At 41.3% G+C, this 25,205-nt stretch overlaps 1 protein-coding gene across 1 annotated transcript in view; it reads right to left on the reverse strand.

Moving 5' to 3' along the window:
- Nucleotides 1-5,248: 5,248 nt before the first annotated feature.
- TNMD (tenomodulin) overlaps nucleotides 5,249-25,205 on the reverse strand; it is a 156,641-nt gene continuing 136,684 nt past the window's right edge. The window contains exon 7 of the mRNA XM_056539352.1: nucleotides 5,249-5,587. Within this exon, the coding sequence (XP_056395327.1) occupies nucleotides 5,378-5,587 (210 nt within the window). The 3' untranslated portion in view covers nucleotides 5,249-5,377. The remainder of the gene's footprint in view (nucleotides 5,588-25,205) is intronic.

Raw genomic sequence — 25,205 nt, forward strand, 5'->3', positions numbered from 1 at the left:
AGGATTCCTGACACACAGACACTTCTGGAGAAAACACCACAAGGGGGGTATTGATTTATTACCGATACAAAAAATTACAGCGTGATGTCTCCCAGGGGGGCGAAAATCATTACAAATGTATCAAGTGGTTACTGGAAAAATACACAATATGGGAATATTAGGTCACATCCTAAAAAACCAAAACGGATATAGGCAAAAACAGCCGCTATTAACCCCATGTCCTGTGTTGTCACCAGAGCACGGCCGACAGGAGTCGGTGTAATAAGGTTCCTATAGGCCTCTCATCTTCCAGATGAAGCAAAACTACAACTCCCAGCATGCCTGGACAGCCGTTGGCTGGGAGTTGTAGTGGTGCAGCATCTGGAAATCTACAGATTGGTACAATAGTTGCAACTTGCTACAATTTAGAAGACCAGACTGTTACATTGAACATGTGCAGAGAGCGCCATCTAGTGTAGAGGCAGGACTGTGCTCACACTACATTAAAGGAGTACTCCAGGATATGAAAATGTATCCCCTATCCTAAGGATAGGCTGCACCCCCCCTGTAATAGTCCCAATGTTCATACTAGACTGTAATAGTTGCCGCTATTATAGCTTAGTAATAACATTGTAAAATATCTATGGCTACATCTGGTATATACAGGATCCCTCAACACACGATGGGAATTCGTTCCAAATGAACCATCGTTACTTGAATCCATAGTATGTTGAAATTATCGTATGTCGGGGCCATCGTAGGTCGGGGGGATCACTGTATACTGAATGAAGTGTTAAACCCTGCCTCTACACTAGGTGGTGCTGTTCTGCATGTGTTTAAAGGGGTACTACCGTGCTGACAACTTATCCCCTATCTAAAGGATAGGGGATAAGTTGCCTGATCGTGCAGGGTCCCGCGCTGGGGACCCCCGCGATCTTCACCCACGCAGCACCCCGCTCTCATCAGGCCCCGGAGCAAACATCGCTCCGGGTCTGATGACTGCCGATCACGTGGCCGGAGTATCGTGACGTCACGGCTCCGCCCCCATGTGACATCACGCTCCGCCCCCTCATTGTAAGTCTATGGCAGGGGCGGAGCTGTGACTTCACGATCACCGGCCCCGTCATCAGAACATCCGCTCCGGGGCCTGATGAGAGTGGGGTGCTGCGTGCAAGATCGGGGGGTCCCCAGCGGTGGGACCCTGCGCGATCAGGCAACTTATCCTCTATCCTTTAGATAGGGGATAAGTTGTCAGCACGGTAGTACCCCTTTAAAGGAGTACTATGGAAAAAAATAAGTTACCCCCTATCCACAGGGTAGGAGATAAGTAACTGATTGTGGGGGGTCCGACCGCTGGCCACCCCCAAGATCAATGATCGGGGGCCCCGGGGGGCCCCGGTGCTCTCAGTGAGGAGCGTGTGTCATCTAACGGTAGATGGCACGTGCTCCATTCGTTTAATTTAATTTCTAATGCCATCACTCACTTTACCATAAAATGTATGGCGCAACCCAAAAAAATACTATTTGTGTGGGGAAATTAAAAAGAAAACCGCAATTTTGCAAATTTTGGAAGGTTTCGTTTTCACGCCGTACAATTTATGGTAAAAATAACATGTGTTCTTTATTCTTTGGGTCAATACGATTAAAATGATCCCCATGATAACATTATTTTCTATTACTGTTGTGCTTAAAAGAAATCGCTAACTTTTTAACCAGATTAGTACGTTTAAAATCCCCCTATTTTGACTCTGATTTTTGACCTATAACTTTTTCATTTTTCCATATAAGCGGCGGTATGAGGGCTCACTTTTTGCACCGTAATCTGTTCTTTTTATTGATACCATATTTGCTTATATAAAACTTTTAACCCCTTAAGGACGCAGGACGTAAATGTACGTCCTGGTGAGGTGGTACTTAACGCACCAGGACGTACATTTACGTCCTAAGCATAACCGCGGGCATCGGAGCGATGCCCGTGTCATGCGCGGCTGATCCCGGCTGCTGATCGCAGCCAGGGACCCGCGGCAATGGCCGACGCCCGCGATCTCGCGGGCGTCCGCCATTAACCCCTCAGGTGCCGGGATCAATACAGATCCCGGCATCTGCGGCAGTTCGCGATTAAAATGAACGATCGGATCGCCCGCAGCGCTGCTGCGGGGATCCGATCATTCATAACGCCGCACGGAGGTCCCCTCACCTTCCTCCGTGCGGCTCCCGGCGTCTCCTGCTCTGGTCTGTGATCGAGCAGACCAGAGCAGGAGATGACCGATAATACTGATCTGTTCTATGTCCTATACATAGAACAGATCAGTATTAGCAATCATGGTATTGCTATGAATAGTCCCCTATGGGGACTATTCAAGTGTAAAAAAAAATGTAAAAAAATGTAAAAGTAAAAGTAAAAAAAAAGTGAAAAATCCCCTCCCCCAATAAAAAAGTAAAACGTCCGTTTTTTCCTATTTTACCCCCAAAAAGCGTAAAAAACATTTTTTATAGACATATTTGGTATCGCCGCGTGCGTAAATGTCCGAACTATTAAAATAAAATGTTAATGATCCCGTACGGTGAACGGCGTGAACGAAAAAAAATTTTAAAAGTCCAAAATTCCTACTTTTTTAATACATTTTATTAAAAAAAAAATTATAAAAAATGTATTAAAAGTTTTTTATATGCAAATGTGGTATCAAAAAAAAGTACAGATCATGGCGCAAAAAATGAGCCCCCATACCGCCACTTATACGGAAAAATAAAGTTATAGGTCATCAAAATAAAGGGATTATAAACGTACTAATTTGGTTAAAAAGTTTGTGATTTTTTTTAAGCGCAACAATAATATAAAAGTATAAAATAATGGGTATCATTTTAATCGTATTGACCCTCAGAATAAAGAACACACGTCATTTTTACCATAAATTGTACGGTGTGAAAACGAAACCTTCCAAAATTAGCAAAATTGCGTTTTTCGTTTTAATTTCCCCACAAAAATAGTGTTTTTTGGTTGCGCCATACATTTTATGATATAATGAGTGATGTCATTACAAAGGACAACTGGTCGCACAAATAACAAGCCCTCATACTAGTCTGTGGATGAAAATATAAAAGAGTTATGATTTTTAGAAGGCGAAGAGGAAAAAATGAAAACGTAAAAATTAAATTGTCTGAGTCCTTAAGGCCAAAATGGGCTGAGTCCTTAAGGGGTTAATACATTTTTTAATATTTTGGACTTTTTTTTTTACCTTAGCGCCGTTCACTGTACGGTATCATTAACATTTTATTTTAATAATTCGGATATTTATGCATGTGGCGATACCAAATATGTATATAAAATATTTTTTTTACACTTTTTGGGAGGGATGTTTTTATTGGGGAGGGGGTTTTTCACCTTTTTTTAACTTTTTTATTTTTTGTTTTAACTTAGTTTACCTTTATTTTTACACTTTAATAGTCCCCATAGGGGACTATTTTTAACAATCATTCGATTGTTAATACTGTTCAGTGCTATGTTTAGGACATAGCACTGATCAGTGTTATCGGCTATCTTCTGCTCTGGTCTTCTCGATCGCAGACCAGAGCAGAAGACCCGTGGAAGGCAGCGGAGCCAGGTGAGGGGACCTCCGTCTGCCGTTCAGGATGATCGGATCGCCGCGACAGCGCTGCGGGCGATCCGATCATCCATTTTAGTGACCGCGATGCTGCAAATGCTGTGATCTGTATTGATCATGGGATCTGAGGGGTTAGTGGGGAACATCCGCACGATGACGGATGTCCGCCATTAACGGCGGGTCCCTGGCTGCGATCAGCAACCCGGACCTGCCGCGCATGACTCAAGCATCGCTCCTATGCTCACGGATGTACGTCCTGGTGCGTTAAGTACCTGCTCACCAGGACGCACATTTACATCCGGCATCGTTAAGGGGTTAATGTAGAAATCTAGAGTCTACATTGTAGCAAGTTGCAACTATTTTCCCAAAGTAACAATTGTCAGATTCCGCCCTCTGTGATATTCTGCCTTCCCCATAAAGTGACTTGTAGGGTTGTCCGGGCTGTCATCACACAATAGCTGTCTGGGTATGCTGGAAGTTATAGGTTTGCAACATCAGGAGGTCTACAGTTTGGAGACCACTGGTCATTATTATAGTCTAGTTATAATATTATAACAAGTTTCATCATATATACTGAATGTAGTGTTAAAGGGGTTATCCAGGAAAAAAAACTTTATTTTTATATATCAACTGGCTCCAGAAAGTTAAACAAATTTGTAAATGACTTCTATTAAAAAATCTTAATCCTTTCATTACTTATCAGCTGCTGAAGTTGAATTGTTCTCTTCTGTCTAAGTGCTCTCTGCTGACACCTGTCTCGGGAACTGTCCAGAGTAGAAGCAAATCCCCATAGCAAACCTCTTCTACTCTGTGCAGTTCCCGAGACAAGCAGAGATGTCAGCAGAGAGCACTGTTGCCAGACAGAGAACAACAACTCAACTTCAGCAGCTGATAATTATCAGAAGGATTAAGATTTTGTAATAGAAGTAATTGACAAATCTGTTTAACTTTCTGGAGCCAGTTGAGATATATATATATATAAGTTTTTTTCCTAGAATACCCGTTTAAGTCCAGCCTCTACACTAGGTGGCACTGCTCTGCTCCTGTTCATTGTAACAATCTAGATCAGTGTTTTCCAATCAGGGTGCCTCCAGATGTTGCAAAACTACAACTCCCAGCTTGCCCGGACAGCCAAAGGCTGTCCGGGCATGCTGGGAGTTGTAGTTTTGCAACATCTGGAGGCACCCTGGTTGGTAAACACTGGTCTAGAGTCTACATCGTAAGCAAGATGCAACTATTTTCTCCAAGTAACAATAGTCTATTCTGCTTTCCCCATGAAGTGACTTATACGGTAGAAAGTGACACAACTGTGTACTATCCATTGATTGGACATCATTATTTATCAGTTTGATGATATCATCATATATTCCATATATTCTATAGTGGATGATGGGTAGTGATGAGCGGCAGGGGCCATATTCAAATTTGTGATATTCCGTGAATATATTGATGATTATTCGTCCTATGTTCGCGAAATTCGCATATTCATTTTGTTTGTTCATTTTATTCTTCCATGCGAAAATTTGCACAAAAAACTTGCATAAAAATGTGCATAAAAATTCACCCGTGAAAAAAAACAACAACAACAAAAAAAAATTATAATATTCGGCATAACAAATATATAGCATTATATTCTAAATATTCGCGAAATCGCGAAGTGTCGATATTCGCCATAAAAATTAGCATTACGAATATTCGTGCTCAACACTAATGATGGACGAGGAGTTGTGACTCTGAGATAACACAGGACGCCGGGGTGACTGTTCTTACTCCACATCGAATGTATAATATAGAGTTTATACCCTGCCCAGCATCCGGGCCACCCACCAGTTACAGGGCATTATTATCCTGCAGATCACTCGCCCTGAACCGTAACAGTAAGGATAGGGGTAATACCCCAAGAGGGGCTCACACACCCGCCGGCAGTATCTCTGTCCACGGCGGCAGTGGGTGCAGCAGTATCCCATATTGTCCCACAGTGGATGGAAGTCAAGGCCAACTTCTCTCTGTAAGAAAAGAAAAAAACCAAAAAGTTCTAGTGAAAACGATTCATTCAGCAACATCCTGCACAAAGGAAAAATTATACCGCAAACCACAGGGCCACATGATGATTCTAGTGAAAATAAAAAAAATTCTGCTGAATTCTTACCTTTAGATGAGAGTATTCAAGTAACTATATTCTTGTATATAGGAGCAGTATTATAGTAGTTATATTGTTATATATAGGAGCAGTATTATAGTAGTTATATTATTGTATATAGGAGCAGTATTATAGTGGTTATATTCTTGTATATAGGGAGCAGTATTATAGTAGTTATATTCTTGTATATAGGAGCAGTATTATAGTAGATATATTCTTGTATATAGGAACAGTATTATAGTAGTTATATTCTTGTATATAGGAGCAGTATTATAGTAGTTATATTCTTGTATATAGGAGCAGTATTATAGTAGTTATATTCTTGTATATAGGAGCAGTATTATAGTAGTTATATTCTTGTATATAGGAGGCAGTATTATAGTAGATATATTCTTGTATATAGGAGCAGTATTATAGTAGTTATATTCTTGTATATAGCAGCAGTATTATAGTAGTTATATTCTTGTATATAGGAGCAGTATTATAGTAGTTATATTCTTGTATATAGGAGCAGTATTATAGTAGATATATTCTTGTATATAGGAACAGTATTATAGTAGTTATATTCTTGTATATAGCAGCAGTATTATAGTAGTTATATTCTTGTATATAGGAGCAGTATTATAGTAGTTATATTCTTGTATATAGGAGCAGTATTATAGTAGATATATTCTTGTATATAGGAGCAGTATTATGGTAGTTATATTCTTGTATATAGGAGCAGTATTATAGTAGTTATATTCTTGTATATAGGAGCAGTAATATAGTAGTTATATTCTTGTATATAGGAGCAGTATTATAGTAGTTATATTCTTGTATATAGGAGCAGTATTATAGTAGTTATATTCTTGTATATAGGAGCAGTATTATAGTAGGTATATTCTTGTATATAGGAGCAGTATTATAATAGTTATATTCTTGTATATAGGAGCAGTATTATAGTAGTTATATTCTTGTATATAGGAGCAGTATTATAGTAGTTATAGTCTTGTAAATAGGAGCAGTATTATAGTAGTTATATTCTTGTATATAGGAGCAGTATTATAGTAGTTATATTCTTGTATATAGGAGCAGTATTATAGTAGAGATATTCTTGTGTATAGGGGCAGTATTATAGTAGTTATATTCCTGTATATAGGAGCAGTATTATAGTAGTTATATTCTTGTATATAGGAGTAGTATTATAGTAGTTATATCCTTGTATATAGGAGCAGTATTATAGTAGTTATATTCTTGTATATAGGAGCAGTATTATAGTAGTTATATTCTTGTATATAGGGGCAGTATTATAGTAGTTATATTCTTGTATATAGGAGCAGTATTATAGTAGTTATATTTTTGTATATAGGAGCTGTCACGATGCCGGCTGGCAGGTAGTGGATCCTCTGTGCCAGAGAGGGATGGCGAGGACCGCGCTAGTGGACCGGTTCTAAGCCACTACAGGTTTTCACCAGAGCCCGCCGCAAAGCGGGATGGTCTTGCTGCGGCGGTAGTGACCAGGTCGTATCCACTAGCAACGGCTCACCTCTCTGGCTGCTGAAGATACTGAAGAAAGGCGAGGTACAAGGGAGTAGGCAGAAGCAAAGTCGGACGTAGCAGAAGGTCGGGGGCAGGCGGCAAGATTCGTAGTCAGGGGAGATAGCAGGAGATCTGGTACACTGGTATAAACACACAAAACGCTTTCACTGGCACTAAGGCAACAAGATCCGGCGAGGGAGTACAAGGGAGGAGACTAGATATAGCCAGGGAACAGGTGGGAGCCAATTAAGCTAATTGGGCCAGGCACCAATCATTGGTGCACTGGCCCTTTAAATCTCAGGGAGCTGGCGCGCGCGCGCCCTAGAGAGCGGAGCCGCGCGCGCCAGCACATGACAGCAGGAGACGGGAACGGGTAAGTGACCTGGGATGCGATTCGCGAGCGGGCGCGTCCCGCTGTGCGAATCGCATCCCCAACGGCCAGGACAGGGCAGCGCTCCCGGTCAGCGGGACCGACCGGGGCGCTGCGGAGAGAGAGACGCCGTACGCGCTCCGGGGAGGAGCGGGGACCCGGAGCGCTAGGCGTAACAGTACCCCCCCCCTTAGGTCTCCCCTTCCCTTTGTCTGGTAACTGCCTCCCCTGGGATGAGGACACCGGGAAAGGATGGAGGGATTCCTCAACAGCAGGCGGAACAGCAGGAGTAGGGATGGGGAGGAAGGGCAGAGGGCGAGACTTGGCACGGGGCAGTGTGACACCAGGACGAGGGCCAAGAGGAGACACAGAGGTTTGCCTGATGGGACTGGGAGGGGGGGAGAGGTATTTCTTGTGGCAGGCAGAGTCCTTAATGACCTTAGGGGGACCGGATACAGGAGGAACCACAGGGTCACGGCAGGGAGTACTGGGGACCGGTTGAAGGCAGTCCTTGGAACAAGAGGGACCCCAACTCTTGATCTCCCCAGTGGACCAATCCAGGGTTGGGGAATGGTGTTGAAGCCAGGGTAGTCCAAGGAGAACCTCAGAAGTGCAATTAGGAAGGACAAAAAATACAATTTCCTCGTGATGAGGTCCGATGCACATTAGGAGGGGCTCTGTGCGATAACGCACGGTGCAGTCCAATCTGGCTCCGTTGACCGCGGAAATGTAGAGTGGCTTGACAAGACGGGTCACCGGAATGCGGAATTTATTCACTAAGGACTCCCGAATAAAATTCCCAGAAGCTCCAGAGTCCAGGCAGGCCACGGCTGAGAGGGGAGAGCTGGCTGACGTAGAAATCCGAACAGGCACCGTGAGACGTGGAGAAGTCGACTTAGCATCAAGAGACGCCACACCCACGAGAGCTGGGTGCGAGCGTGCGTTTCCCAGACGTGGAGGACGGATTGGGCACTCCACCAAAAAATGTTCAGTACTGGCACAGTACAGACAAAGATTCTCTTCCTTACGGCGATTCCTCTCTTCCAGGGTCAGGCGAGACCGATCCACTTGCATGGCCTCCTCGGCGGAAGGCCTAGGCGCAGATTGCAGTGGAGACTGTGGGAGAGGTGTCCAGAGATCTAAGTCTTTTTCCTGGCGGAGCTCTTGATGCCTCTCAGAAAAACGCATGTCAATGCGAGTGGCTAGATGAATGAGTTCATGCAGGTTAGCAGGAGTCTCTCGTGCGGCCAGAACATCTTTAATGTTGCTGGATAGGCCTTTTTTAAAGGTCGCGCAGAGAGCCTCATTATTCCAGGAAAGTTCAGAAGCAAGGGTACGGAATTGTATGGCGTACTCGCCAACGGAAGAATTACCCTGGACGAGGTTCAGCAGGGCAGTCTCAGCAGAAGAGGCTCGGGCAGGTTCCTCAAAGACACTTCGAATTTCCGAGAAGAAGGAGTGTACCGAGGCGGTGACGGGGTCATTGCGGTCCCAGAGCGGTGTGGCCCATGACAGAGCTTTTCCAGACAGAAGGCTGACTACGAAAGCCACCTTAGACCTTTCAGTGGGAAACAGGTCCGACATCATTTCCAAGTGCAATGAACATTGCGAAAGAAAGCCACGGCAAAACTTAGAGTCCCCATTAAATTTGTCCGGCAAGGACAGGCGGAGGCTAGGAGTGGCCACTCGCTGCGGAGGAGGTGCAGGAGCTGGCGGAGGAGAAGATTGCGACTGAAGTTGGCGCACAATGGTGGACACTTCCGACAGCTGGTGGGTTAGAAGGGCGACCTGTCGGGCGATATCAGAGACAGCTGGCAGGGGAACCTCAGCGGGATCCATGGCCGGATCTACTGTCACGATGCCGGCTGGCAGGTAGTGGATCCTCTGTGCCAGAGAGGGATGGCGAGGACCGCGCTAGTGGACCGGTTCTAAGCCACTACAGGTTTTCACCAGAGCCCGCCGCAAAGCGGGATGGTCTTGCTGCGGCGGTAGTGACCAGGTCGTATCCACTAGCAACGGCTCACCTCTCTGGCTGCTGAAGATACTGAAGAAAGGCGAGGTACAAGGGAGTAGGCAGAAGCAAAGTCGGACGTAGCAGAAGGTCGGGGGCAGGCGGCAAGATTCGTAGTCAGGGGAGATAGCAGGAGATCTGGTACACTGGTATAAACACACAAAACGCTTTCACTGGCACTAAGGCAACAAGATCCGGCGAGGGAGTACAAGGGAGGAGACTAGATATAGCCAGGGAACAGGTGGGAGCCAATTAAGCTAATTGGGCCAGGCACCAATCATTGGTGCACTGGCCCTTTAAATCTCAGGGAGCTGGCGCGCGCGCGCCCTAGAGAGCGGAGCCGCGCGCGCCAGCACATGACAGCAGGAGACGGGAACGGGTAAGTGACCTGGGATGCGATTCGCGAGCGGGCGCGTCCCGCTGTGCGAATCGCATCCCCAACGGCCAGGACAGGGCAGCGCTCCCGGTCAGCGGGACCGACCGGGGCGCTGCGGAGAGAGAGACGCCGTACGCGCTCCGGGGAGGAGCGGGGACCCGGAGCGCTAGGCGTAACAGGAGCAGTATTATAGTAGTTATATTCTTGTATATAGGAGCAGTATTATAGTAGTTATATTCTTGTATATAGGAGCAGTATTATAGTAGTTATATTCTTGTATATAGGAGCAGTATTATAGTAGTTATATTCTTGTATATAGGAGCAGTATTATAGTAGTTATATTCTTGTATGTAGGAGCAGTATTATAGTAGTTATATTCTTGTATATAGGAGCAGTATTATAGTAGATATATTCTTGTATATAGGAGCAGTATTATAGTAGTTATATTCTTGTATATAGGAGCAGTATTATAGTAGTTATATTCTTGTATATAGGAGCAGTGTTATAGTAGTTATATTCTTGTATATAGGAGCAGTATTATAGTAGTTATATTCTTGTATATAGGAGCAGTATTATAGTAGATATATTCTTGTATATAGGAACAGTATTATAGTAGTTATATTCTTGTATATAGCAGCAGTATTATAGTAGTTATATTCTTGTATATAGGAGCAGTATTATAGTAGTTATATTCTTGTATATAGGAGCAGTATTATAGTAGATATATTCTTGTATATAGGAGCAGTATTATGGTAGTTATATTCTTGTATATAGGAGGCAGTATTATAGTAGTTATATTCTTGTATATAGGAGCAGTATTATAGTAGTTATATTCTTGTATATAGGAGCAGTGTTATAGTAGATATATTCTTGTATATAGGAACAGTATTATAGTAGTTATATTCTTGTATATAGGAGCAGTATTATAGTAGTTATATTCTTGTATATAGGAGCAGTATTATAGTAGTTATATTCTTGTATATAGGAGCAGTAATATAGTAGTTATATTCTTGTATATAGGAGCAGTATTATAGTAGTTATATTCTTGTATATAGGAGCAGTATTATAGTAGTTATATTCTTGTATATAGGAGCAGTATTATAGTAGGTATATTCTTGTATATAGGAGCAGTATTATAATAGTTATATTCTTGTATATAGGAGCAGTATTATAGTAGTTATATTCTTGTATATAGGAGCAGTATTATAGTAGTTATAGTCTTGTAAATATGAGCAGTATTATAGTAGTTATATTCTTGTATATAGGAGCAGTATTATAGTAGTTATATTCTTGTATATAGGAGCAGTATTATAGTAGAGATATTCTTGTGTATAGGGGCAGTATTATAGTAGTTATATTCCTGTATATAGGAGCAGTATTATAGTAGTTATATTCTTGTATATAGGAGTAGTATTATAGTAGTTATATCCTTGTATATAGGAGCAGTATTATAGTAGTTATATTCTTGTATATAGGAGCAGTATTATAGTAGTTATATTCTTGTATATAGGGGCAGTATTATAGTAGTTATATTCTTGTATATAGGAGCAGTATTATAGTAGTTATATTTTTGTATATAGGAGCAGTATTATAGTAGTTATATTCTTGTATATAGGAGCAGTATTATAGTAGTTATATTCTTGTATATAGGAGCAGTATTATAGTAGTTATATTCTTGTATATAGGAGCAGTATTATAGTAGTTATATTCTTGTATATAGGAGCAGTATTATAGTAGTTATATTCTTGTATATAGGAGCAGTATTATAGTAGTTATATTCTTGTATGTAGGAGCAGTATTATAGTAGTTATATTCTTGTATATAGGAGCAGTATTATAGTAGATATATTCTTGTATATAGGAGCAGTATTATAGTAGTTATATTCTTGTATATAGGAGCAGTATTATAGTAGTTATATTCTTGTATATAGGAGCAGTGTTATAGTAGTTATATTCTTGTATATAGGAGCAGTATTATAGTAGTTATATTCTTGTATATAGGAGCAGTATTATAGTAGATATATTCTTGTATATAGGAACAGTATTATAGTAGTTATATTCTTGTATATAGCAGCAGTATTATAGTAGTTATATTCTTGTATATAGGAGCAGTATTATAGTAGTTATATTCTTGTATATAGGAGCAGTATTATAGTAGATATATTCTTGTATATAGGAGCAGTATTATGGTAGTTATATTCTTGTATATAGGAGGCAGTATTATAGTAGTTATATTCTTGTATATAGGAGCAGTATTATAGTAGTTATATTCTTGTATATAGGAGCAGTGTTATAGTAGATATATTCTTGTATATAGGAACAGTATTATAGTAGTTATATTCTTGTATATAGGAGCAGTATTATAGTAGTTATATTCTTGTATATAGGAGCAGTATTATAGTAGTTATATTCTTGTATATAGGAGCAGTAATATAGTAGTTATATTCTTGTATATAGGAGCAGTATTATAGTAGTTATATTCTTGTATATAGGAGCAGTATTATAGTAGTTATATTCTTGTATATAGGAGCAGTATTATAGTAGGTATATTCTTGTATATAGGAGCAGTATTATAATAGTTATATTCTTGTATATAGGAGCAGTATTATAGTAGTTATATTCTTGTATATAGGAGCAGTATTATAGTAGTTATAGTCTTGTAAATATGAGCAGTATTATAGTAGTTATATTCTTGTATATAGGAGCAGTATTATAGTAGTTATATTCTTGTATATAGGAGCAGTATTATAGTAGAGATATTCTTGTGTATAGGGGCAGTATTATAGTAGTTATATTCCTGTATATAGGAGCAGTATTATAGTAGTTATATTCTTGTATATAGGAGTAGTATTATAGTAGTTATATCCTTGTATATAGGAGCAGTATTATAGTAGTTATATTCTTGTATATAGGAGCAGTATTATAGTAGTTATATTCTTGTATATAGGGGCAGTATTATAGTAGTTATATTCTTGTATATAGGAGCAGTATTATAGTAGTTATATTTTTGTATATAGGAGCAGTATTATAGTAGTTATATTCTTGTATATAGGAGCAGTATTATAGTAGTTATATTCTTGTATATAGGAGCAGTATTATAGTAGTTATATTCTTGTATATAGGAGCAGTATTATAGTAGTTATATTCTTGTATATAGGAGCAGTATTATAGTAGTTATATTCTTGTATGTAGGAGCAGTATTATAGTAGTTATATTCTTGTATATAGGAGCAGTATTATAGTAGATATATTCTTGTATATAGGAGCAGTATTATAGTAGTTATATTCTTGTATATAGGAGCAGTATTATAGTAGTTATATTCTTGTATATAGGAGCAGTGTTATAGTAGTTATATTCTTGTATATAGGCGGCAGTATTATGGATGGATTCCTATTGAAGTATATTTTAAGTGAATCTCTATTGATAAATTCAACTTGTTTTCAAAGTATACCTGTTATAAAGTTAATTTTTCAGTATAGACTGTCTTATTTGTGTTTGTATCCTCTAAAACCCACGTTTTTGATGCAGCAGCATGAGGACATTATAGAGCAACATTGAGCAGTGTAAGCTGTGAATTTAGCCCCTGTGGTGGGGAGATCTAATATTCACTGTAAGCTTCTATAATTTCTCTGTTTTCTTCTGGCTCTTATCACAGACCCTCCTCCCATCTCCATCCTCTCGCTTCATCTTGCTATAGACTTGGGCAGCATCTCATCTGATCCTTCAGTGAGCTGTTAGTCTGTTGTGTAAAGTTTTAGATAAAGAAGCAGTTTTCTTTCATATGTTACAAAGTTTCTTACATTTTCTTTTTCTGGTGTTTATGTAAAGTTGTTGTCTGTTTTCCGTGGCGCTGCCTTTTATTTCTCTATTTCCAGAAGCCCACAGGCTTGTTGATTTATAATCGTAAGTTTTTCCTATCAAATGTCCTGTAATTAATTCCCATTGAATGAGTCCACAATGGAAGCTCCAGTAATAACCATTGGCTTATTTACTGTTCGGATAGGAGCATAATGTGGGTCAGGGCCATTGTGGGAATTCTCTTAATTCTAGCAAGTCCTGCGATCATTAACCTTCCCCTGCCATATAGTAAATACCATCTGTGCTCGTAGGAGGCTCGGCCCATTTATCATAAGCAACATAATATATGTAATGTACCCCAGCCCTGTAATGAATTGTCTGGGAATAATCATTCTCAAGCCAAGCTTTAATTTTTATCGGAATTTGTTCTTTTGCACAAAATCTCTGGGATCTCTGATCGCTGTGAACGGCAGAAAAACAATTATTTAAATAAAAATGATTTATATCGGAACACGTTAATGTGGCGCGTTATGCCTTCAGGTTCAGTTAGTCGTCTCAGTAAAATCTCTCATATGCATATGTAATTGGCGGCCCATTAATGCCTCATTAGAAGCACAGAGAGGGAGCACGGCGAACAGAAGACTCGACAGCGGGACGGGCGCGCACCGAAATCTCAGCCTTTGTGTTGCCGACTGCAAACAAACTTTGCAGTAAAACCAACAGCAAATGGTTGTTCTGCCATAAATAAGACTCCATGGACGATGTATAAAGGGGTACTCCGGTGGAAAACATTTTTTTAAGTCAACTTGTGACAGAAAGTTTAACAGATTTGTAGATTACTTCTATTTAAAAATCTTAATCCTTCTAGTACTTATCAGCTGCTGGATAATACAGAGGAAGTCCTTTATGTTTTGAATTTCTTTTCTGTCTGACCACAGTGCTCTCTGCTGACACCTCTGTCCATGTCAGGAACTGTCCAGAGCAGGAGCAAATCCCCATAGAAAACCTATCCTACTCTGGTCAGTTCCTAAAATAGACAGAGGTGTCAGCAGAGAGCACTGTGGTCAGAAAGAAAAGAAATTCAAAAAGAAAAGAGCTCCCTCTGTATTATACAGCAGCTGATAAGTACTGAAAGGATCAAGATTTTTAAATAGAAGTAATTTACAAATCTGAAGAAGGAAATAGAACAGCCAGCACACTTTAAAACTCCATGTTTATTTGCAGCTTTAAAACCAACAGGAACAAGGTGAACAGGCAGTCAACATGCATGGTTGACGCGTTTCGGGTCTATGACTCTTTAACGAAATCTCAGGTTGGCTGGAAGTTGGTGATGACATAATGGACGGCGGTCTTTCACTGGCTTGCGAAGCACATTAAATGGGACAATCGTGTATGCGGCTAAGATACTTGATGTGGTAGTGTACTCTCAATGCTGGCTACATGCGTTTCAAGACCCTCTTGATCTCTTTTTCAATAGCTGATCTCATGACTCAGAAGTCCATTTGCCTCTTTTTATATGGTTCAAATTGGTGCTGTACAGAAATATGGACTGGAACAGAAAACTAGAACTGGACCAGAAAGGTTCAGGATCAGAATTCTCTCTCAATATGTATATATGTAACATGAAATTAAAATTAGGAATAAGAATAAAGATAAAAGTGATAATGGACAATCTGGAATAGGAAGGTGGTAACAAATATATATATAATGACTGAGACATAAAAGGATGTAATAATGACTGTTGTGGTATGTGGTGCGATCAGTACAGTAAAAGACGTTTGGGACTGAATTATGAAGTATATGTGTGAAAAAAGTACATATGGGAAGTATTTGTAAAATATAATATAAAAATATAAAATTATAAAAATAAGAATAGATTGAAATGAAAGGTTCATATCAAAATATGTATTGAATATAATAATGAATTGATTGGACATTGTGACTGAAGGTTGCCAAGCCTATTGGAGGTGAGGAGATGTCATGTTTTTGGTTTATTTGTTTATTTGAGAATAATGATATTAAAGATATTTAGGGGAGGATAGACCTATGTGTGGATGGGGTACAGGGGAGGGTAGACCCCACAGTCATTACAAACATTCATAAATCACAATACATTCCACCTCCAATTCACACACATATATACATCTTTCTTACCACCTTCCTATTCCAGGTTGTCCATCATTACTTTTATCTTTATTCTTATTTTTATTTTCATGTTACATATATATATATATATATATATATATTTATTTTTTTTATACAATTTTCCACCACTGATTACACATATTGAGAGAGAATTCTGATCCTGAACCTTTCTGGTCCAGTTCTAGTTTTCTGTTTCAGTCCATATTTTCTGTACAGCACCAATTTGAACCATATAAAAAGCCAAGTGGATTTCTAAGCCATGAGATCAGCTATTGAAAAAGAGACCAAGAGGGTCTCGAAACGCGTCTAGCCAGCATTGAGAGAATACTACCACATCAAGTATCTTAGCTGCATACATGATTATCACATTGAATGCGCTCCGCAAGCCAGTGAAAGACCGTCATCCATTAAGTCATCACCAACTTCCAGCCTCAGCGACGGGCGTGCACCATTTGACCTGCATCAGTATTTAAAACCTTTTTTTAATGTTTTGTGGGTGGTCTGCATGGGCCTTGCAGACACCACACATATAGTACGAATTTTTATATACCGTATTTTTCGCCCTATAGGACGCACCGGCATATAAGACGCACCCAATTTTAAAGGTGCAAAATCTAGAAAAAAAAGATTCTGAACCCAACAGTGATCCTCAACCTGCGGACCTCCAGATGTTGCAAAACTACAACTCCCAGCATGCCCGGACAGCCGTTGGCTGTCCGGGCATGCTGGGAGTTGTAGTTTTGCAAAATCTGGAGGTCTGCAGGTTGAAGACCACTGGTGTAGGAGGTAATACTCACGTGTCCCCGCCGCTCCGGACCCGTCACCGCTGCCCTGGATGTCGCTCCATCGCTGTCGCCGCGTCCCAGTAGTGTCCCCGACGCTCCAGACATCTTCTTCCCCGGGATCAACGTTCTCCATCGCCGCCATCACGTCGATACGCACGCCGCTCCTATTGGATGACGGGACGGCGTGCGCGACGACGTGATGACGTCAAAAGAGAGCGCCAGCCATGCAGGGGAACCCGGCACGGAGCAGACACCGAGGAGGCAGGTAAGGTTCCTCCCGGTGTCCTGTAAGCTGTTCGGGACGCCGCGATTTCACTGTGGCGGTCCCGAACAGCCCGACTGAGCAGCCGGGTTAGTGTCATTTTCCCTTCAGACGCGGCGGTCAGGTTTGATCGCCACGTCTGAAGGGTTAATACAGGGTATCACCGTGATCGGTGATGTCCTGTATTTGCCGAGGGTCCCGGCCGTTGATGGTCGCAGGGACCGCCGCAATAGGGGTGTATTCGCCGTATAAGACGCACCAACTTTTTCCTCCCAGTTTTGGGGAAGAAAAAGTGCGTCTTATCCGGCGAAAAATACGGTATATATATATATATATATATATTTTTTAATAAACACAATCTATTATCAATATTCCAATATTTCTCTCAGCATTTATTATTTCTTACACTCCTCACACTGCGTGAGAACGGTCGCCTCCTCCATTATCCCTTCGTTTTTATTGAGGTTGTACAACATTTAACCTGTACTCGTTAGAATCTCTATTCATATCTGTTGAGCTGCCCATCCCCCTTATTTATTTACCTAATGTGAGATATTGTTTTCTGGGCCTTGTATTTGTAATGTTATCTGCTTATCTGCTGCACCAAACTCCATTATGTTATCTATTGAGTATCTTATGTGTTTACACCAGAACTGATCTACAGTATATACTCGAGTATAAGCCGAGTTTTTCAGCACGATTTTTCGTGCTGAAAACACCCCCCTCGGCTTATACTCGAGTGAACTCTCTGCCCTCAGTGGTCTTCAACCTGCGGACCTCCAGATGTTTCAAAACTACAACTCCCAGCAAGCCCGGGCAGCCATCGGCTGTCCGGGCTTGCTGGGAGTTGTAGTTTTGAAACATCTGGAGGTCCGCAGGTTTAAGACCACTGCGGCCATCAACATCATCAAGACCCCCCCCCCTTTAGTTCTGTACTCACCTCCGCTCGGCGGTATGTTCGGGTGAGCTGGTCCGGGCCATCTGTGCTGCAGGGACCGTCCCGTGGGGAGGGATAGTCGTTCCGGGCTGTCCATCTTCACCGGGGGGGGCTCTTCTCTGCACTTCGGGCCCGGCCCCAAATAGTCACGTTGCCTTGACGACGACGCACAGGGACGTTCATGAGCAATGTCCCTGTGCGTCGTCGTCAAGGCAACATCATTATTCCGGGCCCGAAGCACGGAGAAGAGGCCCCCCCGGTGAAGACGGACAGCCCGCAACGACTATCCCTCCCCACCGGACGGTCCCTGCAGCACAGATGGCCCGGACCAGCTCACCGGAACGTCCCGCCGAGGGGAGGTGAGTACAAAACTAAAGGGGGGAGCCCCCCTTTAGTTTTGTACTCACCTTCCCTCGGCGGGACTTCGGGACGCTGGATGATGTCGAAGGCCGCAGTGGTCTTCAACCTGCGGACCTCCAGATGTTTCAAAACTACAACTCCTAGCAAGCCCAGACAGCCGATGGCTGCCTGGGCTTGATGGGAGTTGTAGTTTTGAAACATCTGGAGGTCCGCAGGTTGAAGACCACTGTTAAATCAGACATTGACAAGTGGTGATGATGAAGGGGGGTGGGTGGGCTGATGACAGGTGGTGATGATCAAGGGGGGGTGGGCTGATGACATGTGGTGATGATGAAGGGGGGACTGATGACATGTGGTGATGATGAAGGGGGGACTGATGACATGTGGTGATGATGAAGGGGGGACTGATGACATGTGGTGATGATGAAGGGGGGACTGATGACATATGGTGATGATGAAGGGGGGACTGATGACATGTGGTGATGATGACAGGCGGGATAATGAAGGGGGATGATGACAGGGTAATGATGAAGTGGGGGATGATGACAGGGTGATGATGAAGGGGGAAGATGACAGGGTAATGATGAAGGGGGGATGATGACAAGTGATGATGATGAGGGTGTTAATGACGGGGGTCTGGAAGATGACGGGGGTCTGGATGATGACAGGGGGGGATGATGTATTTCCCACCCTAGGCTTATAGTCAAGTTAATAACTTTTCCTGGGTTTTTGGGGTGAAATTAGGGGCCTCGGCTTATATTCGGGTCGGCTGATACTCGAGTATATACGGTAATAATTTCACAGATTTTTCTTCTTTAAAGAAAATGTTTTTATTTCCCAGATGCTTCGGCCACTGAACATGAGGATAAAGTAAATGAACCCTCCGAGGATAATCTAATAAATGCTGCAGTAAATCAATTATCGGAAAAACTGCAATAATGCTCTTAGCTTGGAAGTTAATTCCAGGCCGACCGACCCGGTACATGTAAATTAGATTAAAATCAGCTATCGGGATAAAAATAGAGGAATTTATCCAACCAAAATTATATCAGCAAGGACAGCAACAAATTATTGTATCACATCTCACGTAATACACTGAATACTGCAAATAATAATAATTAATAATAATAATAATTGATATTTGTATAATTAATATTCTTCTAATAATAATGATAATCATAATATTCCTAAATCATTAATAATAATAAACATTGGGATCCCTGCGAGGCCTGTGGTTGGGGTTCTCCTGCTAGTGCCTATTTTTATACATGTTTTGATATTTATACCGTTTTAGGATGTTCTACTATGTTTTATACTGTAGCAGCATTTGGGCAAGGTAAGGCTGGGAGCAGAAGTGTTAATAGGCACAATTATATAGAGTTAGGAACCTTCTAGAATAAGGGAGTTTTCTCTAAGCTGGCCTCTCTACTGAGAAGAAGAGGAAACTTTAGTAGTTTAGTGTAGAATATGGAGGGAAAAGGAGCACGCTAACTTTACTCTCTGTGAGAGTTATCCAAGAGACACAGGGGAGATACTTGTTCCTGCTAAAAACATTGAGGGGCATTTACTAATCTTTTACTATGTAGTCTGGTTTTTACCCTGTTTTTTTCTACTTCATTTTTGACTATGTTTGACAAATTTACTAAATTGTTGCACGGCGTTAATAAATTTGGCGCACATAGGCAAAAGTGGGAAATTTACTTCATGTAGTAGAAAAAATAGTCTTTTGTTTTTGAGTTTTTTTTTTTAGCTTTTTCACCACATCTAAATTGTAGTCATGGTTCAGAATAGTGGTAAACGGCGTTTAGTGTGTGTGTGTTTATTACATTTTTTTAACACAGTTTTTTCTCCCTAAATGTACTTACTTTTTTTTTTTTTTTTGTTACTTCTTCTACAGATCAGTGTATCCTGTGGACTCCTTCGGATTCGGTGGACTACTTCGACGACCAGCGTTTTTCTTTGCTTGATGCTAATAGAATGGTTAACGAGGGCTTGTGGGGGAGTGTTTTTTTGTAATAATTTTTTTTTAAAACCTGTTGTGTTTTTTTTTTTTTTTTACTTTACTGAACAGGCTTAGTAGTGGAAGCTGTCTTACAGACTGAGTCCATTACTAAGCCGGGCTTAGCGTTAGCCACAAAAACAGCTAGCGCTAACCCCCAATTATTACCCCGGTACCCAACACCACAGGGGTGCCGGGAAGAGCCGGTACCAACAGGTTTGGAGCGTCAAAAATGGCGCTCCTGGGCCTAGGCGGTAACAGGCTGGCGTTATTTAGGCTGGGGAGGGCCAGTAACATTACCCTGGTAATGTCAGGCTGTTAATGTTTGGTTGGTATTTGGCAGAAAATAAAAATAGGGGGGACCCTATGTGTTTTTTTTTTATATTTAATTATTTATTTTAAAAAAATGCATAGGGTCCCCCCTATTTTTATTCTCAGCCAAATACCAACCAAACAGTAACAGCCTGACGTTACCAGGGTGGGCGAGGACCATTGTTACTGGCCCTCCCCAGCCTAGGCCCAGGAGCGCCATTTTTGATGCTCCGGCCTGTTGGTACCGGCTCTTCCCGGCACCCCTGTGGCGTTGGGTACCGGGGTAATAATTGGGGGTTAGCGCTAGCTGTTTTTGTGGCTAGCGCTAAGCCCAGGTTAGTAATGGACTCTGTCTATAAGACAGCTTCCACTGCTAAGCCTGTCTAGTAAAGTAAGGAAAAAACACAACAGGTTTTAAAAAATTTTTATTACCAAAAACACTCCCCCACAAGCCCTCCTTAACCATTTTATTAAAATCAAACAAAGAAAAACGCTGGCCATCGAAGTAGTCCACCGAATCCGAAGGAGTCCACAGGATACACGGATCTGAAATGAGAAGAAAAAAAAAATGGGTTAGTACATTTATTATCACCTGCTCACACATCTCCCGCCCCGCACGACTACAACTGCCAGCATGCCCTTACAGTAAGGACATGCTGGGAGTTGTAGTTGTGTGGTGCAGGAGATGTGTGGGCAAGTGACAAGCTTGTCCCCTGCCCCCAGCTGCAGGACTACAACTCCCAGCATGCCCTTACAGTAAGGTGGGGCGGAGGCCGGGCACAGTGTTTCCCAACCTGGGAGTTGTAGTTTTGCAACATCTGGAGGCACCCTGGTTGGGAAACCCTGGCCTAAAACAGTGTTTCCCAACCAGGGTGCCTCCAGATGTTGCAAAACTACAACACCCAGCATGCCCAGACAGCCAAAGCCTTTGGCTTTCAGGGCAGGAGCCCGGGCTGACATTACAGTGCAGCCGTTCGGGCTCCTCATACGGCCTCCCCGCTACCCTCACTTATGGGGACACTGATATACATCCCCCCCTTGTCTCCCGCCAGCGCCGCTCAGCTCCTGCTGCTACAAGACTACAACTCCCAGCGTGTCCTCACTGTAAGGGCATGCTGCGACTTGTAGTCTTGCAACAGTTAGCAGACAGATGGAAGTTGTGTGGCGCTGGCAGGTGAGAGGGGGGGGGGGATGTAAATCACTGCAGTGTCCCGGTAGCGCAGTGAGGGTAGCGGGGAGAAAGTATGTCGGAGCCCGGGCAGCAGTAGCTTTTCCTGCTCCATGTTGGAGCTGGAGTAAATTTAGTCAATTTTTACGGACGTTGCGACTGTTTATTGCGCAGCTGCGACTGTCGCAGTTAATAAATACCTGACCACTGCAAGTCAAAAATGCAAACTAGCGTAAATCAAGCGGGAACATTTTTTGTTACTTTCTAGCTCTTGCTAGAGAAAGTCACACGAAAAATAGGGTAGGCGCAATTGCGACAATTTAGCGCCAAAAATAGTCAGAAAAAAATGACTAAACCCCTTAGTAAATGCCTTTGGGGATAAGCTGCACAAAGGCCCCATAGCAAGACACTAGGCACTGTTGTTTGCAGTAACCCCAAGTGCCGCCCAACCCTCCATCAGTCCAGACAAGTGCCGTCACCTACACTTCAGCCCCCCTGACTGTGCCAGACACGTAACGTCAGTTCCTTGGCCATTACAGTCCAAGTAATAAAACCATCTACAGCCAAATGGAAAAAAAAATCCATCTTATGCTTCCATTTGCCTTTGAAAACATACTTCTCAGTCCCCCCCCCAAAAAAAAAAATTAAAAAATAAATAAATAAATAAATAAAACCTGTTATATGTTACTCAGTACCTTATCCTGATCGTGTACATGTAATTTCTTATGTCTTTATCACATATTTCCCAAATAAATAGCATATTACAGCTGCTCAATGTCTTTTCCATCTTCCCAAAGGGAGCAGCGTGTCCCTCTCTTACCTCCTCCTCCCTAAATTTGCTAACTCACTGCTCTGGCAGCTCTGCTCTGTAACCCTTTCCTCTCTAGTATTATGCTGTACACACACAATGATTATTGGAGATTGCCTGTACTCTACCACCAAAGACAATATCCCAGATTTATCAAACTATGTGAGAATAGAGGTGAAGTGATTTTCCCATAGCAACCAATCACAGTTCAGCTTTCACTTTACCAGAGCTTGTTAGCTGAGCTGTGATTGGTTGCTGCTGGAGGAAAATTGTGAGTGTATAACTTACACCTTCCTGTCATTCATGTGTGTCATCCTTACTGTGCAGTCCTGTAATGCTGGGACTTGTAGTCTTGGAATCGTTTGAGGTACAGTGTTTTGATAACTCTTTTTTTTACAGTAGTGTTGCCTTCAGCTGTGTACCTACAGCTTTTGCAAAACTACAACTCCCAGCATGCCCAGACATCTGCAGACACGCCCCCTCCCATAGACATGAATGGAGGGGACATGGGGTGCCGTCATGAGGGGGCGTGGCCTTCACATCACAACCACTGCTGCAGGAACCTGGTGTTGGTTTAGAACGCCGGGTACTGTGGGAGATCGTGGGGGGCCCAGCAGCTGGACCCCCACCATCAGACAATTTATCCGCTATCCCTTGGATAGGGGATAAGATGTCTAGCAGCAGAGTACCCCTTTATTGTATCCTGAATGAAAGCTTTGTAATGAGCATGTAAAGAATGAACGGATAAAGCATTTGGGTAAACACAATCCTGGATTATGTGTTTTTTTCTTTGCATGTGAATACCGTCTAAGTACTAGTGTGTGTGAAGCCTCCTAGTGTGAACACACGGGTACTGCCCGGGGCATTACCTGTCCAGTGGTCTGATGTCATTTGAACTGTGAGTTGTAGTTTTGCAACAGCTGGAGGCTCCCTGTTTGGGAATCACTGCCTTGAATGATGCAATGCTGGTCTACTGAAATATACAGTATGTATGTAACCCCCTGGGATTATTGTTGTGTATCCTTTACCCCACAATGCAATAACATTGCATTGATCAAAATAAGCAGAGGGTAGAGTAAAAAAAGTTAAATAAATAAATAATTTAAAATTAAAAAAAAAATAACCCCAAATAAAAATTTAAGTCAGCCTCCTTTTCACATGACAAATAAGACAGAAAAAAAATTAATAAATAAATAATATATATATATATATATATATATATATATATATATATATATATATATATATAATATTGCTGTGCGTGAAAATATCCAAACTATAACAATATAATTTGATTGCTCCAACAGTGGACAGAATGAATAATAATAATAATAGTAGTAATAATAATAAAAAAGGCCAAAACCAAGAACGACTTATCACGTCTCAGAAAAAACTTATTGAACAGCTATAAAAATGCTAACACAAAAATATTATTATTATTTTAATTTTTTTTTTTTTTTTTTAAGTAAAATTTTTTTGTAGGGTCTCGTGGACCTTCTAGTTAAAGGGTTATTGCAGGAAAAAACTTTTTTTCTTATATCAACCGGCTCCAGAAAGTTAAACAGATTTGTAAATTTCTTCTGTTAAAAAATCTTATTCCTTTCAATAACTATCAGCTGCTGAAGTTGAGTTGTTGTTTTCTGTCTGGAAACAGTGGTCTCTGCTGACATTTCTGCTTGTCTCGGGAACTGCACAGAGTAGAAGAGGTTTGCTATGGAGATTTGTTTCTAAACTGGGTGTCATCAGAGAGCACTTAGATAGTAAAGAACAACTCAACTTCAGCAGCTCATAAGTACTAATAGAAGTAATTTACAAATCTGTTTAACTTTCTGGAGCCAGTTGATATATATATATATATATATATATATATATATATATATATATATATAATTTTTTTTTTATTTTTTTTTCCTGGACAACACCTTTAAATATAATTTTTTTTTTGTGTTTGGTCGATGTCTGAGGGTGAGGAGGGGAGAGGAATGGGATTGTTATGTTTTGTAATATGTATAAGATGATTGAAACTGTAAATGCAGAACTAATAAAGAAATATTAAAAAGTAAAAAATGTTTTAAATGAAGTAAAACATTACAAAAATCCTATAAATTAGGTATCATAATTGTATTAATCTGCAGAATAAAGATAACCTGTCAATTTGATGAGAAATTTACAGCCTAAAAAGTTTCACAGAACATTTCAGTTTCACAGTTTAGTAAAATAAAGGTGTCCGGAAAAATTGCAATTGGTCCCACAATAAACGAGCCCTGATGCCAAGTTATGGTTGGTATTCCTCAGATAACATACAGAGGCAGTATTTTTTTTTTCAACCACAAAACGCACACAAAAATTTCAGGAAAATCGTTCCATAAGTATTGTGTGATACCAGCTCTAAACATTGGATGTAAGAAGTAATTGCCCCCCTGTCTGCTCTGTGAAGTGCGTCGGCTGCGTACAGATTCTGAACCGGTTCCTCTCTCCTGTGTATTCATTACACTGATATATTGTATTATTTTCCTAAAATATAATATCATAGCACGATAGTGGCGGCTTTGTTCTGCGCTAACAGCGTTTCAATTAGATTAACACTTTACATGACAAAACCCAAAACGAAGAGCCGAGACGCGTTTCATCCGCTT

Source organism: Hyla sarda, chromosome 9, assembly GCF_029499605.1.
Source record: "Hyla sarda isolate aHylSar1 chromosome 9, aHylSar1.hap1, whole genome shotgun sequence".
Taxonomy (NCBI): domain Eukaryota; kingdom Metazoa; phylum Chordata; class Amphibia; order Anura; family Hylidae; genus Hyla; species Hyla sarda.